This window comes from Squalius cephalus (genome assembly GCF_949319135.1).
Source record: "Squalius cephalus genome assembly, chromosome: 2".
Lineage (NCBI taxonomy): Eukaryota > Metazoa > Chordata > Actinopteri > Cypriniformes > Leuciscidae > Squalius > Squalius cephalus.
In genome coordinates, this window is record NC_137123.1 from 21,815,889 (window position 1) to 21,832,027 (window position 16,139).

At 35.8% G+C, this 16,139-nt stretch overlaps 1 protein-coding gene across 1 annotated transcript; it reads right to left on the bottom strand.

Annotated features, from left to right (window-relative positions):
* Positions 1–1,378: 1,378 nt before the first annotated feature.
* morc3b (MORC family CW-type zinc finger 3b) lies at positions 1,379–13,861 on the bottom strand (the record flags this gene model as incomplete). The annotated part of the gene is given in 10 exon segments (XM_079855446.1): positions 1,379–2,151; positions 3,688–4,211; positions 7,381–7,470; positions 7,565–7,662; positions 7,746–7,865; positions 7,954–8,025; positions 8,029–8,082; positions 8,279–8,351; positions 9,809–9,923; positions 13,831–13,861. Coding segments are annotated over 9 exon segments (771 nt in total), but the record flags the coding sequence as incomplete, so codon positions are not given.
* Positions 13,862–16,139: the final 2,278 nt, after the last annotated feature.

Below are 16,139 nucleotides of genomic sequence, written 5' to 3' on the forward strand. Positions count from 1 at the left end.
TGACTCGTGTTATGCCCTGGCAGGGCCAGTGTAATATTTTGGTAACCTTAGGCATTTAATGAGCCTGGTTGCAATAAGACAGTCATGTAAGCTTCCCAAGAGTCGTCCATTTATAACACTGACAGGTGTTGCATGAAATTCGCCCTTTCCATCAGCTGAGAGGTAAAGAGTCTGAAGAACTGACATCTGCTGGGGCAATCTTGCCTGGTTAGCACGTTGTATTAACATCCAGAAAGAAAAATCTGTATGTACACTAATTCAAAAGTTTGAGGTCGGTACGATTTTTAATGTTTTTCAAAGAAGTCTCTTATGCTCACCAAGGCTGCATTTGTTTGATTAAAAATACAGCAAAGTTAAATTGTCATTTATTCCTGTGATGTCAAAGCTGAATTTGAAAAAGAACAGCATTTATAAAATAAAATAAAATAATTTGTTACATTATAAATGTCTTTACTGTCACTTTTAATTTTATGCATCCTTGCTGAATAAAAGTATTCATTTCTTTCTTCAAAAATCATTCAAAATAAATGGGCCTGAATAAGAAGGCCATCAACTTCTGACCTTTAATTCATAGGGGTATTCATTAATGTTTTATGTCAGTCTCTCCCTGGCAGACTGTGATGGTAAAAATAAAATAGGCCTTTTAATGATCAGGTCACATCTATAGGTTTTATTTTCAGCGCAAATGGATGTAAGACGATAGGTCACTGCTGAGGTCACAGAGTGCCCTTTTTATGCATTTATTAGACGGTGTCTTTAAAAGTAGATTAGTGTGTGTGTGTACTTGTACAACTATCTTTGTGAGGACCGGTTTGAGTTTTAGACCATTGGAGTGAGGACAAAGAGAGTAAAGTGAGAACATTTTGGCCGGTCCTCACTTTCTGAGAAACCTTTAAAGGCCTGTTTGAGGGTCAAGACTTGGTTTTAGGGATAAGGTTATAATTAGGTTAAGGGTAGGTTTAGGGTAAGAGTTCGGGTTAGGCACTTAGTTGTGATGGGTAAGGTTAGGGTAAGCGGCTAGATATTACATTGTGTCAATGAATGTCCTCATAAAGATAGATGTACAAGAATGTGTGTGTGTGTGTGTGTGTGAAGAGCAAGAAAACATATAGAGGCCATAGAGAAAAAAATCTATGAGAAGTGATTCAATCTATGAGAAATGTTTATTGGAGCAGGTCGGTTCACTCGGCGGCCATCTTGGTTGCGCTATTTTCTAGGCATGCAAGACCAGCTCCAACGTACTTTATGTGGGAAAAACAGAAATGTCCAAACCATTTAATAAATTTGGTTTCTTTACCTTATATCACACTGAAAAACTCTGTTACATTTGTTCATTTTTTTAAGCTAGGCCGCTAGCAAAAATAAAAAAAACACAATCATCAATTTTCTTCTAGTGATCTAGAAGCCCATTTCCACCACATAAAAAATCATGCTTTGGTAAATCATACTCATGACATACTAAGTCATAATTATGGGATTGCAGTCATAATTATGAGATAAAAAGCAGAAATTATGACTTTCTATGTCGCAATTGACTTTTTGTCATAATTTTTTTACCACTTAATTGAATTAGTATGTCATAATTATGACTTAGTCTGTCATAATTCTGAATTTATCTTACAATTTCAACTTTTTATGTCATTATTTTGACTATTTTGATTATTTATAGCAAAGTATGCTTATTTTTTATATATACATGGCAGAAATGGGCTTTCATAGTCTCCTCCAACCCTTCAATATAAATGTATCTAATAAATGTACATAAAGAACAGTATGAAGTATATGAGAAATTGTAGATTTCACCCAGTTACAACTAAATTTTACGCCAACACAAGAAATTCTAGGTGTATATACAAATCTTTAGAATCCAATCTGACAGACATTCTGAAAATCAGAGGAACTGTTTTATGTGATGTGTTCCAGAACCGTATCTATGGCATCACTGCTGTAGTCCACATGCTCAAGATGACGAGAAGGAACGAAAGACACCAGTAGACGGCTCAGGTTTAGACTCAGTGTCCTCAGTCTGGAGCTGTCGTCTTTCTCTTCCTTGCCTCTCTTGCTCTGTTCCCAGGAGCTCTGACAGTTGACACTTCAGCTGATCACACACAGGGCAGAAAGGCTGGTCTTCTCCTCCACTACCGTCTCCAGCTAGACACAGCACATAGAAAATTCAATACCTTTAGGGAAAACATGCATAAATAGACTTTTGTAGTTCCAGAAGACAAAATGAGTAGTGCTGGACTGTGCAAAAGTCAGTGCCACAATGCTAGGCTGGTTGTGGGTGTTGATATGGTGTTCTGGGTGGTGTTCGTCTCTATCGCAGTTACGCTCATGTGACGTATCCGTGCAGCACCGTCACAAAAGCTTATCATTTGAATGAGTTTTTAAGCCTTGTGGTTTAAAAACAAGTGATTTTTTAAACCGTTCAAGCTCAATAAGCACTGAAAGAGGACTCATTTTGATAGATGTATGCGCTGTCTGAGAGACGCGCGACTTGAACTAAGTTGTTTGTGGCGCCGTATTGGGCTTGAATGGTCAAACACACACTTATGTGACAAAATGCCCGTCTTTGCAAGTATCCTTGTAAACAGTGGTTTATGTCCTCATGCAGTATTGTTATAAGTAAAACTAAAGCTATTCATTTGTTTCGATATTTGAAATAAAGTGGAAATAGCATAAAATATAAATATTAGATGAAAAAGTTAAACTTAAAAAATTTTAATTAAAATTTGAAATTTTGCCTTGTCAACTGACTTAAAATAAAATAAGTTCAAATTAAAGAACTAAAATTACTAAAACTAAAGCTGAAATAAATATGAATGCTAAATAGAAAATAACAAAAGCACATAACAAAATTACTAAAACTTATTGAAAACTGGATATATATAGTAAGTATAAAACAAATTCAAAATACTCATAAATACTACATAAATAATACTAAAATAAGTCTCTATATGATATTCATTTATTATACCCATTTGTAACCTTTTTGAATCATATAAAATAGCTTATATACATACATTTACTACATCTTTAACATTTACTAATATATTTTAAAATCAAAAGTTGTATCTTTAAAGGAGAGCTCCGGTCAATTTTAACATTGAGCTCATTTTTTTGTAAATTTGGAGTGCTGTCAGTACAGAGAACAATGACAAAAATCGGTGTTGCCTACACCGTGTTATCCTCTTTTTAAAATTTGCACCCTGTTGACTTCAATGGGGCAAGTTTTAAACCTGCTTTTAGCCTCGTAACATCCTTGATGTGTCATTACAAGTGCCCAGCCATGTTAGATGATTCCTTCAGAGTGAACACGGGTGAATCTGACAGCAGTAGATGTGAAAGATATTAATAAAAGTGATGTTAATTCAGCCAGCGCACATACCTGTATTTTCTTCCTGTTTTCGGTCGAAGTCCACAGTAGTCGATTGTCGAGTTCACGCACATAGGTTTAGTTACCTATGTTCACGCGCAAATTTTAAAAAGAGGATAACACGGTGTAGGCAACACCGATTTTTGTCGTTCTCTGTACTGACAGCACTCCAAATTTACAAAAAAATGAGCTCAATGTTAAAATTGACCGGAGTTCTCCTTTAATTGTTAGTTAATGCACTGTGAACTAACACGAATCAACAATGAACAATTGTGTTTTATGAACTAACATAATTAAAAGTTAATGAATACCCTGCTGATGAGCTGGCTCCTTTCGTCCACCAGGGCGGCGCTGTGCTCTCTAAGCACCTCCAGTTCCCGTCGGCACACGTCTCTCTCCTCCGCTGTCTCATGCATCAGCTCCATTATCTCCTCCTGCCACTGTTGCACCTCTGTCAAGTTCCATTCCTCTTCCTCCTCCTCTTCTTCATCCCCAACATGACCTTAGGGATGCACCACCCCTTTCTTCTCATTTTTCAAGGGCAATTCAATTATGTCCTCCGCAGCTGAGCTGTATCCCCTCCCTGTCCCAGAGGATGCATCTCTTTCACATGTCTCTTCTGCAGCAGCGGGCCCCTGATACGACTCAAATCCTTCCATCATTCCGCTCTCAGCTGTGGTTGCGAGTGTGTCAGATTGAGCGAGAATCTTTCTCTCCTTATTTATTCAAAGCAGGGCAGGAGCGAGTCTGCGACGAGAGATCTTGTGGTGCAGTGAGAGGGGGGACAAGAGAGGATGAAGTGTGTTTTCTATGGTAAAAAAACATCTGTTTGCCTCTGTAAATATAAAAAAAAGTTAAATGAAACATGTTTACGGTGGAAATATGGGTAGCACTTTATTTTACAGTCCTGTTCCGCATGTACATACTATGTACTTCGTATAGTAATTACAATAACTCTGTAGTAACTAGGTACTAACCCTGTAAAGCTAACCGTAAAGGGATAGTTCACCCAAAAAATGTACTTTTGTCATCATTTACTCAACCTCAAGTTGTTCCAAATCAGTTTCTTTCTTCTGCTGAACACAAAAGATGATATTTTGAAGAATGTCGGTAACCAAACAGTTGCATTAGCTATTGAATTCATAGTAGGAAAAAAGTACTATGAAAGTCAATGGCTACTATCAACTGTCTGGTTGACAGTTTTTAAACTACATTTTTTAAAATATAAAATAGGCCATCAGGGGCCTATATAAAATAGGCTGACATTTTTTAAAATATATTATTTTGTGTTCAACAGAATAAATAAATTATACGGATTTGGAACAACATGTGGGTGAGTAAATGATGACAGAATTTTCATTTTTGGGTGGACTTTCCCTTTAACTCATGCAGTTACCTTATATTGCCCACTACTTTGTTAGGTAAGGATGCTGTAATTACATGTAAGTGCATGTACAGTAAAATAAAGTATGTATGAATCACCAGTTGTATTATTCCTACCTTCTTAGAGACCTGGCGACAGCGGTCAGGTTAATGAGGGGCAAAGGGGACCTCTCAGCTGAACATAGTCCTAACATAAAATGAATACTATTTGTAGTTGACCAAAAAAAGAAAAAAATTCTGTCATTATCTACTCACCTTCATGTCGTCCCAAATTTCTTCTTCTACGGAACTCAAAAGAAGATATTTTGAAAAATGTCTCTGTGGTGGTTTCCATCACGCTATGAAAGTCAATGGGGTTTAATGTTGCTGACTATTACTGTATGGACAGTTCAAAACAAGAAACTTTCTTCAAGATATCTTATGTGTTCTGCCAAGGAAAGAAAGTTATACATGCTTGGAATGACATTACATGACATGGTGAGCAAATGAGGAAAGTAAATGTGCCATTTTGGAAAGTACAATTCTCTACCTTTAAATACATTTAAAACATGTTCAACTAAATGTTTTGGGGTTAGTAAGATTTCTTTGAAAGAGAAATGTATTTATTCTAGAATATTTTTTGATGAATCATGTAACACTAAAGACTGGAGTAATGGCTGCTGAAAATGAAGCTTTCAGCCATCATAGAAATAAATTACATTTTAAAATTTCAAATGGTAGAGTACATTGTTTTAGTAACTCGTCCTAATGTAACTTGATAAGTTACTGTAAATACAGTGAAAAGATGTATGAAACTCAAGTTTGTTGTGTGGTTTGTTCACACAGATATCACTGTGGCAGAAAACACTATCACATGCTCAAATGTTGTATTTTTCAGCTGAGAGAAAACAAGATGAAAACACACTGATTTTCATGAAAAGCCTAAGTGTAAGGGGCCTCTAATGAGGCATGTCATTAACACAACCAAAAGCCACATCAGAGCCTCTTCAAACTAAGTGGTAAGGCGATTCAAAGCTATTTTAGTATGGCTTTTATGTGGCATACTGGCATTGGATCATTACCAGACAAAACAGAGGCTGGTGGATGTCTGGGTGCCTGACTGGTTGTTAACGCTCCTGGTCGCTCTTGAGCTCTAAAAGGAAATGACGAGATTCTAATGACGAGATTCTAATATTGCTTTTTAATGAATAATCAATTTGCATTGGCATCTGGGACACAGGATATTTTATTTGTTTCCTTTAACACTTTCAAAAGATTTAGAGTATCATAATATCTATCCAGAACTTCATAGAGTTCAGGTTTGTCTTAAAGCATATTAAAAACACCACATAGACATATAAACAACATTAAAAACTTGATTTTCTCACAGGAGGACTAACATTAACAACACTGCTTTTGTGTTCCACCGAAGAAAGAAAGTCATTGAGGTTTGGAACAACATAATAATGACAGAGGTTTTATAACAATTCCTTTAAAGGATTAGTTCACCCCAAAATGAAAATTTCCTAATAATTTACTCCAAGATATCCATGTCTTTCTTTCCTCAGTGGGAGAGAAATTATATTTTTTGAGGAAAACATTTCTGGATTTTTCGTCTAACAATGGACTTCATTGGTTACCATCGTTTTTAAGTCCAAATCAATGCAGTTTCAAAAGTCTTTGAAGTGTTTAAACGGGCTGTACGCGATCACAGCTGAAGAAGAGGTTGTTATCTAGCAATAGGTTATTTAAAAAAAAAAGAAGATAATTTATAGACTTTTTACCTTCAATAGTTCGGATTGAGCTGATCAACAAATGGACAGGGAACTACGTCATCACTTTGAAAGGTCACGCCGGCGCCGGCAATACTATTTGAACTACTATTCATATTCATCAGAATGTTATTCATATACTATTCATATTCATATTCACTGAATACTATTACTGTATATTAGGGCTGTCAAACGATTAATCGCGATTAATCGCATCCAAAATAAAAGTTTGTGTTTACATAATATATGTGTGTGTACGGTGTATAATTATTTTCTATATATAAATACACACACATGCATGTATATATTTAAGAAATATTTGCATGTATATACTGTGTATATATATTTATATTATATATAATTTATATTATATATAAATAACACATTTTTCTTAAATATATATGCATGTGTGTGTATTTATATATAGACAATAATTATACTCCATACACACACATATATTATGTAAACACAAACTTTTATTTTGGATGCGATTAATCGCGATTAATCGTTTGACAGCCCTAATATAATAGCAAACAATACTATTTGAACTATCCTCCTACGTACGGTCGCATTGTAGTGGGGCGGTACTTCTGCCGGCGCCGGCGTGACCTTTCAACGTGATGACGTAGTTCCCTGTCCGTTTGTTGATCAGCTCAATCCGAACCAATGACGTCCATTGTTAGAAGAAAAATCCAGAAATGTTTTCCTCAAAAAACATAATAACACTGAGGAAAGAAAGACATGGATATCTTGGATGGCATTGGGGTGAGTAAATTATTAGGAAATTTTAATTTTGGGGTGAACTAATCCTTTAAATTAGCTAGAATTTTTTGTGTGTGTTACTGACAGGTTATTAATGGCAGTACTCACAACACATCTTCTATTGCGACTGTGCACTTTGTTTCCTCTTTCTTTTGTTTGTAGCGGATTTCGTTCCAGTACTCCTTGTGCATGATCTTCCTGTATAAAATAGTGCCTTTTCCATCAAAGTAGCCCAAGGGCATCATTTGGGGTAAATGCCGGTAGAGTGATAAACAGCATTTGTTCAGCTCACCTGTATTTATCGGTGTCATCAAAGTCTTGTTTGTTGTGAGTGGGCTGAAGGAAATTGCACTCTATAACACCAATAACTCCCACACCTTTTCTTTCGGCCTGTTATAAAAGCAAACCACAGCTTTTAGTATTGAATTGATGGGTAAAGGAAGCAGAAGAAACATGCAATCATTTCTGGTTAACTTACATTGGCAGCTCACTTTCACATATGGCTTTATCAGCCTGTTCTTATGACACATCATAATCCCATAATGCTCTTTGCTTTTGGTGTTGTATCCGAAAGTGATGAGTGCACTCTTGTTCTGAGCACTGAGTTAAGAAATGCTGATGAAAGAAGGTGATGATGTTAAATGTGTGCACTCCAAAAAACAATCTATTTTGTAAAGATACAAGGAATGACGGCCTGTAGTTGTACTGCGCAATATAAGCCAGACTCGTGGATATCAGCTGGCTCTTCACTCTTTACCCTCGAATAATGATTTGCATGAGAGGCTTCAGATATAAGATGCTACAGTATGCCTACATTACAAAACCATAAAGAATCAATCACGCACCTAAACCAACTAAACCATCTTTTTTCAATTGACATATTTACCTCTTTTGAGTTCTTACTATTTATATAATTGCATTCAACATTATTGTGAGATGTGCTATGCTCACCTGTAATGAATATTCACTTTCTGGAGTCATGGCGAGACCACTGTTGCTCCTCTCAATGATGGTCGCCCCTGATCAGAATGTCATATTTAACTGTGTCAAAGTCAAATTCAGTGTCGCCAATTCTGGTCCTGAAAAACACACAATTTAGACATTAGTGTTCAAAAGTTTGAGGTCTGTAGGATTTTTTTTTAATGTTTTTGAAAGAAGTCTCTAATGCTCACCAAGGCTGCATTTGTTTGATCAAAAATACAGTAAAGGCAGTAATATTGTGAAATATTATTATTTCAATTCAAATTGTTTTCTATTTTAATATAAAAAAATAAAAATAAAATAAAACTATTCCTGTGATGCAAAGCTGAATTTTCAGCTCCATTTCTCCAGTCTTCAGTGTCACATGATCCTTCAGAAATCATTCTAATATGATGATTTGGTGCACTTCTTATTATTATCAATGTGGAAAACAGTTGTGCTTGATTTTTAATGAAAACCATGAGGCAATATTTCAGGATACTTCAAAAGAAAGTTAAAAAAGAACAGCATTTATTTAAAGATACTTATTGTTAGTAGACTGTCTAAAGTGGACCATCGAAATAAAGTGGAACCACAAAAATAAAATAAAAATGGAATCTTTGCACTATCTGTAATAAAACTGAAAGCAACGCTGAAGAAGAGTACTGGTTATGTCCATCGCATCTAAACATGATCATGGGCACCAAGACTCGCTGAGCTCTGATGTCCTCGAGGTAAGACTGGGACAGGAGTTTTACACTTTCGAACAACATTCCAATCAACCAATCAGATTTGAGAGACAAGTTTAGGGTATATGTCAAGTTTAGGCTTACAACCAGTCAGGTGCTTCTACATCACCTCTCATTTCCCTCTGGTTTTCTGTGAGTTAGGGGTAGGGATAGGGTTAGGACTACATTTTCGGACAGGACTGTTGTTCCAGAAACAACAAAATATGTTGACTGATCCAGGAACTTGTCTTGCTCGGCAAAATCACAATGACCGCTGTTTTCAACAGCACCAAATTAGCATATTAGAATGGTTTCTGAAGGATCATGTGATGGTAATGATGCTGAAAATTCAGCTTTGCCATCACAGGAATAAATTACACTTTCAAATATATTCAAATAGAAAAGTTACTTTAAATTCTAAAACATTTCACAAAATGACTGTTTTTACTGTATATTTTTGATGCAGTCTTTAAATGCAGCCTTGATGAACATGAAAGACTGATCAATACTTAATAGATCACCTGGTCAAAACTTTACAGCTCCATTCATTCACAGCTCTAGGCAAGATAAGTATAGTAATTACAAGAAGCCAATTATGTGTTGTTAATTGTTCTGGCTTTGGGCCCTAATGCTCAGTGTTGGTTTAATGTTATAGGCTTTTAGTGCTAATGACATAAGACCACTGTGAATCCCTTGAATTAAGTGACTAAGAGTTCTTGATTCTCTTGCAATTATAGCAACCGGTAATTACAAGTCCATTTCACACACTTTTCACTTGCTGTACTTAAAATTAATAATAAATTAGCTTAAGTGACTGGACAGGCATGCTGTTTTGCTTTGTAAGCTACCTGAGCATCTTGTGCAGTCTGGCTCTGGTCAAACCCTCCCCATTATCCATAAAAGAGAGACAGTCTAGTCCTCTGATGCGTGTCCAGTCTATCCAGATCTGTCTGGCATGAACATCTGGGTCATAAGCATATGCAACACAATTCACTTTTCACGAAATAGTATTCGACCAAAACTGAAACATCTGATGCAGTGTTGCTAATTTAGCGAGATTTAGCGCTAGATTTCCTAGCGCTACTAGCTACCAATCTTGCGACTTATTTGACTCCTGGGCAATGTTCCAAATCGTCCCCTAAACCCTCCTTCACTATTCCCTACATCAATCTACTAATTCAACTTGAGGGAGTATTGCTATATTTAAGGGTATTAGGGGCGATTTCGGACATATCCCTGTAAATCACCATATCATACTGGTTCCGATGTCTGACAGAAAATATGTAAATAAGAACATCCTTATTGAACATATTTTTTAAAATTATGTATATTGTCAATAGAATTTGATTTTAAGGTAGAAAGTTATAATTAATTATTATTAAAATATGTTGACATTCTTAACAATAAAAATTCAAAGGTAAAAATTACTGCATTTTTTCACCTTTTTGAATCCAACAATCATTATTACAGAACATAGGCGAATCTAGTTTTTATATATATATATATATATATATATATATATATATATATATATATATATATATATATATATATATATATATATAAATTGCTTAGATATATATAAATTGCTTAAATTGCTTATATTAAATTGTTCGGTATTTATGGAAGGGGCCACCGGAGGAAAATAGGGGAGGGTCATGTCTTTTTTTTCTTTGTTGAGGGGAGGGTCATCCAACTTTTTTTAGTCTAGGGGGAGGGTCACCCAACTTTTATATTCATTAAAACAGCAACATTTCAAAGTGGCTTGTTTGGTGCTATTTTTTTCCATTTAGCTCCATGTTGATCTCGCGTTATCAGCCCCCCTTCGATATCAGATGGGTCTGACCCAACAAAAATCCAGTTTGCCGCTGTTTGACAGTGTGCGCTTCAGTTCGCGCTTAGAAAAAGTGCAGCATCATGTCAGAACAGAATGCCAAAGAAATGTTTACCCGGCAAAGCTTTAAAGCACGAGCAAATAATTAACTTTTGTTAAGTGCACAGTGTCCTGTGAGTGTAACTCTACCGCTGCATTAACATGTGATGTGAACGTACGTCGAGTTTAACAGTATTGGGACTGAGGCGCCAGAACTGCTGATAGAATGTGCGCTAGGGCAAAACTGCATATTTTAGTTTCCATTCTTATTTTGTTTCCACGATGTGTAAGATGTAGGGCTACCACCAGCCGCGGCGCTACCATTGGGCCCGGGTGGGCATTTAGGTCCGGGCCCACCCATTTTCTATAGCCTATGGTTTTGTACGTTTCTTCATTCGGATCTATTTGCGATGATCGATCCAAATTCTAAACAAACAGTTTACATGCTTCGTCCTTGTTACATTATTCATTAAGATAATAATTAATAAATGCACGCATAATTATCAGTGAACTTGATAAATGTTGCAGATATGTTTTACATGCATGCATAACAAATGCCTTTCAACTTGTGTGTGCAAAATTCAGAATAAAATGAATGTGCAGCAATTTGTACAAATACAGAGTCTGTAGGCCTACTGTGTTGTTACCATTAAATAAGCTCATTTAGTTTCATTTTTGTTAAAATATAATAATGTTATTTTTTCATCTATGTTGATTATGAAAAGTGAACCGCACACACGAGTATACGCAATATCGAGAGACATGGAGCGGGTCAGACATGATTTTGACCACTTAATTAAGTTTTGTTTTGCAGAAAACGATTTTTTAAAGTGAATTTCGTTTTGTATAAATTGTATCTTAATTTTAATATATTTTTTTTATCAACCAATTGCCAAATACCAAATATAGCAGACAACACAATCATAGAGGCGCCCGCGTGGTCACTTGCACTGCTCGTAAACAGGAGCGCATCTCATCCTAACTTAACGAAACTCAGCATATGCCTCACATACATGAAATATACCTTAAGAAAGCTTGAAATGTCTTTTTAACAATTTAAAACGAAAAGAAATAGGCTACTCTCTGGTTATGTAATGATGTGCATTTCTCTCTATAGCCTAGGCGTGTTCACTACTACGGAGATGGCGATCGTCAACTTCATCTTTACAGCTGTTGTTGCTGTTAATAAACTAAAAATAATAGGCTTATAATTTTATTAAACAATAAATTAAATGAAATTTTTATTGTATTAAAAAAGCAACAAAAAAAATCCTGTTTATCAATATTGTGTGTGTGTGTGTGTGTGTGTGTCGAAATAATTTGTCCGCAGCTGCTCAAAAAAAAAAAAAAAAAAAAAAAAAAAAAAAAAAAAAAAAACACTGTCAGTGTTTTGTAAGGAACAGGCAAATATGTTCAATATAGCAGGAGACATTTTAATTGTTTACTAATAAAACAGTTATTTTTTATGTCAGTGTCGGCTAGACAGATGAAGTTGACGACTCGCGATCTTCGCAGCGCTACCACATCTTTAAATCACTATTAGTAGGCTATTATTTAAGTTAACATAAAATACATAGACCTACACCACAAAAACTAGTTGAGGATAAATTCGTTAAAATTGGGCGATTCCAGTGAATGGACGTGACATTTGCAGTCAAAACTTAAAATAAAAATTCTCAGAAAATGCATTTATTTGAAACGTCTGAAAGGAGTCAAGACATTAGAAAAATATCAGTCTACACATGCGTTTTATATTTAATATGAGGGAAATACACATGTGACGTGACACACAAAAAATCTTTAACTTTTAGGTGGCAAAATATTTTTTCTGTAATTCTATAAATTACACTGTGCAAACCAAAATATATATACCCACCGGATGAATAAAGATCGGCCTCCACAGAAAATTAAATTTTATATTATTTTTATTTTATTTTTCGTGTTTGCATTTATGTGAAAAAAAAAAAAAAAATGTTACGGACGTGACAGTTCTCCATTACGCACTGACATGACTGCTCTGAAGCGACTTTAAAAATTGCACAGAGACCTCAAACAGAAAGCACAAAGCCTTTCTTTAAAGTGAATTTCGTTTTTTTATTAATTTTATCTTAATTTTAATCAATGTTTCATCTGGATTTAATAAATAAGAAGTAGTCTAAATATAGTAGAAAATAGATAATCATGACACGGAGGCGCGGGCGAGTGAACTGGGGTGCGTTCTCCGAAACTACCTTAACGCTACGTCGTTCTTAAGTTGTACCTTAAGAAGTACCTTATCGTTAATACGTGTTTTCCGAAACCTTCTTAGTTAAGTATACCTTCTGTAAGTCATACGTTCGTAAGGTTGGTCTGGAGTGCTCTTAGCTATACCTTATCGCTGCTGACGGTTCATACCGCTAGTGGCCACCACTACGCAAAAAGCTTTTTTACATCGCAGTTTAATTACACATTCATATGTATATGAACATTTAATATAAAATCTGATTTAGTATTAAAATTACATTTTTACTTTACTTTAAAATTTTACACATAAAATACTTAAGTTGTTATAGCCTACACCTAGTGTATGGAAGTGTTTTCATTAATAAAGTTTCCATACACTAATGGTTGTTAGCTTTTTAATTACTATCCTAAGGCACATCAGCTGGCGAACCATTTGACAGAAAAGGCTTAGGAGTCTATATAAAGAAAGAGGAGTTGCACTTAACTTTATAGCTATGGCAGCGAGACAGCGAGTACTTGTTTTAAATCAAAGACGGCGCCGTCCACGGAGCCAGTTAGTGTATGTCAACTACATGGCTGGTGGATAATCAGCATACGTTGTGGAGAACAACACACTTATGGCCGTGAGGGTTTGGGATTGCACACTTGCTAAATTATAAACACATACTCATATTTATTTCTGCATGTACATATTTCAATGAGCCCCGATAAATGCAGTTTGTACTATTTCTAAAACGCTTCTTTATAAAGAACATTGTTTTCTCAATACTTTACCTATACCGCTGTGAAGGAAAGAGCGCACAATCGATCATCGAGGCATCGATATCAACCTATTCAGCGCCTCCACCATGGACAGCGCCTGCTAAGGTCGAACTTAAGAAGGTTTACCTTAAGCAACATCCTAAGGTATAGTTCGGAGAACACACGTAGGAAAGGTATACCTGTAGTTAAGGTGTACCTTTTGAGTCTTCGTAGCGCGCTAAGAGACAACGTTATCGGAGAACGCACCCCTGGACTCTTGTCTCATAAATGAACCGAAACTCAGCGTAAGGTAGCCTATGCTACTTGCCTCACAGACCTGAGAAATATATAGAAAGCTTGAAATGTCTACTTTTAAACATGCAGAACAATTCAAAACGAAGGAAAACAGACTGCTTTCTCCTTATGAAATGTGCATTTCTCTCTGGCGCGTTCTGAGAAGATCGCGACGCATCGTCAACTTCATCTTTGCAGTAGACACAGAAAACACTTGTTTATTAAAAACAATTAAAATGTCTAGCTATAGCCTATATGACATATTAATAATCATTACTTTTGCCGGTTCTTTGTGACAGCTTTTAGATGCTTTATTCGCAACGCCACCCACATGTTGAACGAGTCACACCGCATCAGCACCGAAAACATGATTTTTTTTTTCAAATCTAAAATAAAAAATCGTGATACGAACCGAATCGTAGGTTTGGTCTATCGTTACAGCCAGATGAGAAAGCAAGAGTTTATGGTTTAAAAAACAAACAAACAATGGCTATCTGAACATCTTTGCCAACCAGTACAGAATTAGGCTAATCAATAAATTATCGGGGAGGGTCATGCTTTTTTTCACAATCATTTTGGAGGGTCATAGAAAAAATTATTGCTGGCGAAGGGAGGGTCATGTCTTTTTTGACAACAGATCTCAAAACTCCTCCGGTGGCCCCTTAAATAAATAACGAACAGTCCCTTATTGTGCTTAGAGGAATGCCACATTTTCTAGTGGCCATATTGCAGGACGATCTGTGTTAGATATTGAAGAAAGCTGCAGAAAGTTTTGTTACCTAACCAGGATCTTTTGCTGTCTGTGTCCAGATATATTAGGCACACTCTGCTCTTTCACTCCTTCACATATTGTTATGAGCAATAAATGCTGGTATGTGTAACCACTAACCGGACACATCTTTATTTATGTCTTGGAAATGCGACTATTATTTCAGCAGGTTCTTTAAATGCCAATGTATATTTTGTAATACATGGCGAAGATGTTGGATATTCTCAGAGCAGGTGGACAGTAACAAAGTAGGCTACATTTACTTGAGTAGGCCTACTGTACTTAAGTACACTTTTTGAGTATCTGTACTTTACTTGAGTATTATATTTTCTGGAAAGTTTTTACTTTAACTTCACTACATTTGAAAGACAAATATTGTAGCCTACTTTTTACTCCACTACATTTCTGTCAAGGTTCTTGAGTAGAAAGTTGTCAGTCAGGGGATGATTTTGGGTGCAGGGGTTGCATTTTGGTTGGAAATGAAAGTCAGATTGATGTCAGAACCCGACGTTGGATTGATGTCAGAAACAGACGACAGAAATTAGATTTTGGTTGGAAATGAAAGTCTGGTTAACGTCAGAAACCGATGTCGGAATGACGACAGGCGTTAGATTTTGGTTGGAAATGAAAGTAGGGTTGACGTCAGAACCCGACTGATGTTGGTTTCTGACGTCAACCCTATTTTCATTTTCAACCACAATATAACGTCTGTCCAACGTTGGAGATTAACATCAATATGGCGTTGGATTCTGACATCAACCCGATTTTCATTTTCAATGTTGGGTTTGGTCTTCTAAATGCGAATTGTGTCATTGTTTTGGAGCACACTAGCTTATAGATAACAGTAAGGTTAACATATTCATACTTAAAGCCAAAAGACTTTAAACTGGGAACAGCCATTTGGGTGTCCGAAACCATTGTGAATGTTATTGAGTGCACTTATTCAATCTCACATTCAATCCCACTACTGGAACTGTTCTAGATATAAATGTGATATTGATATGAGGGTATAGGCAGGCATAGATTCAGAGGTATAAGGTACTGTAAGTATTACATACAACAACGCAACAATTATAAAACAATGCATTGACATTTACTTTTTACTTCTGATACTTAAGTACTTTTAAAAACGAGTACTTCTGTACTTTTACTTAAGTAAAAATACTTTACTTAAGTACAAATCTTTACTTTGTTGTGTATTTTGTCCACCTCTGGATATTCTCTTCCAAACCAGTACTTTTTTCCATGGATTTTAAGAGAAAGCAATACAACTGGGTGA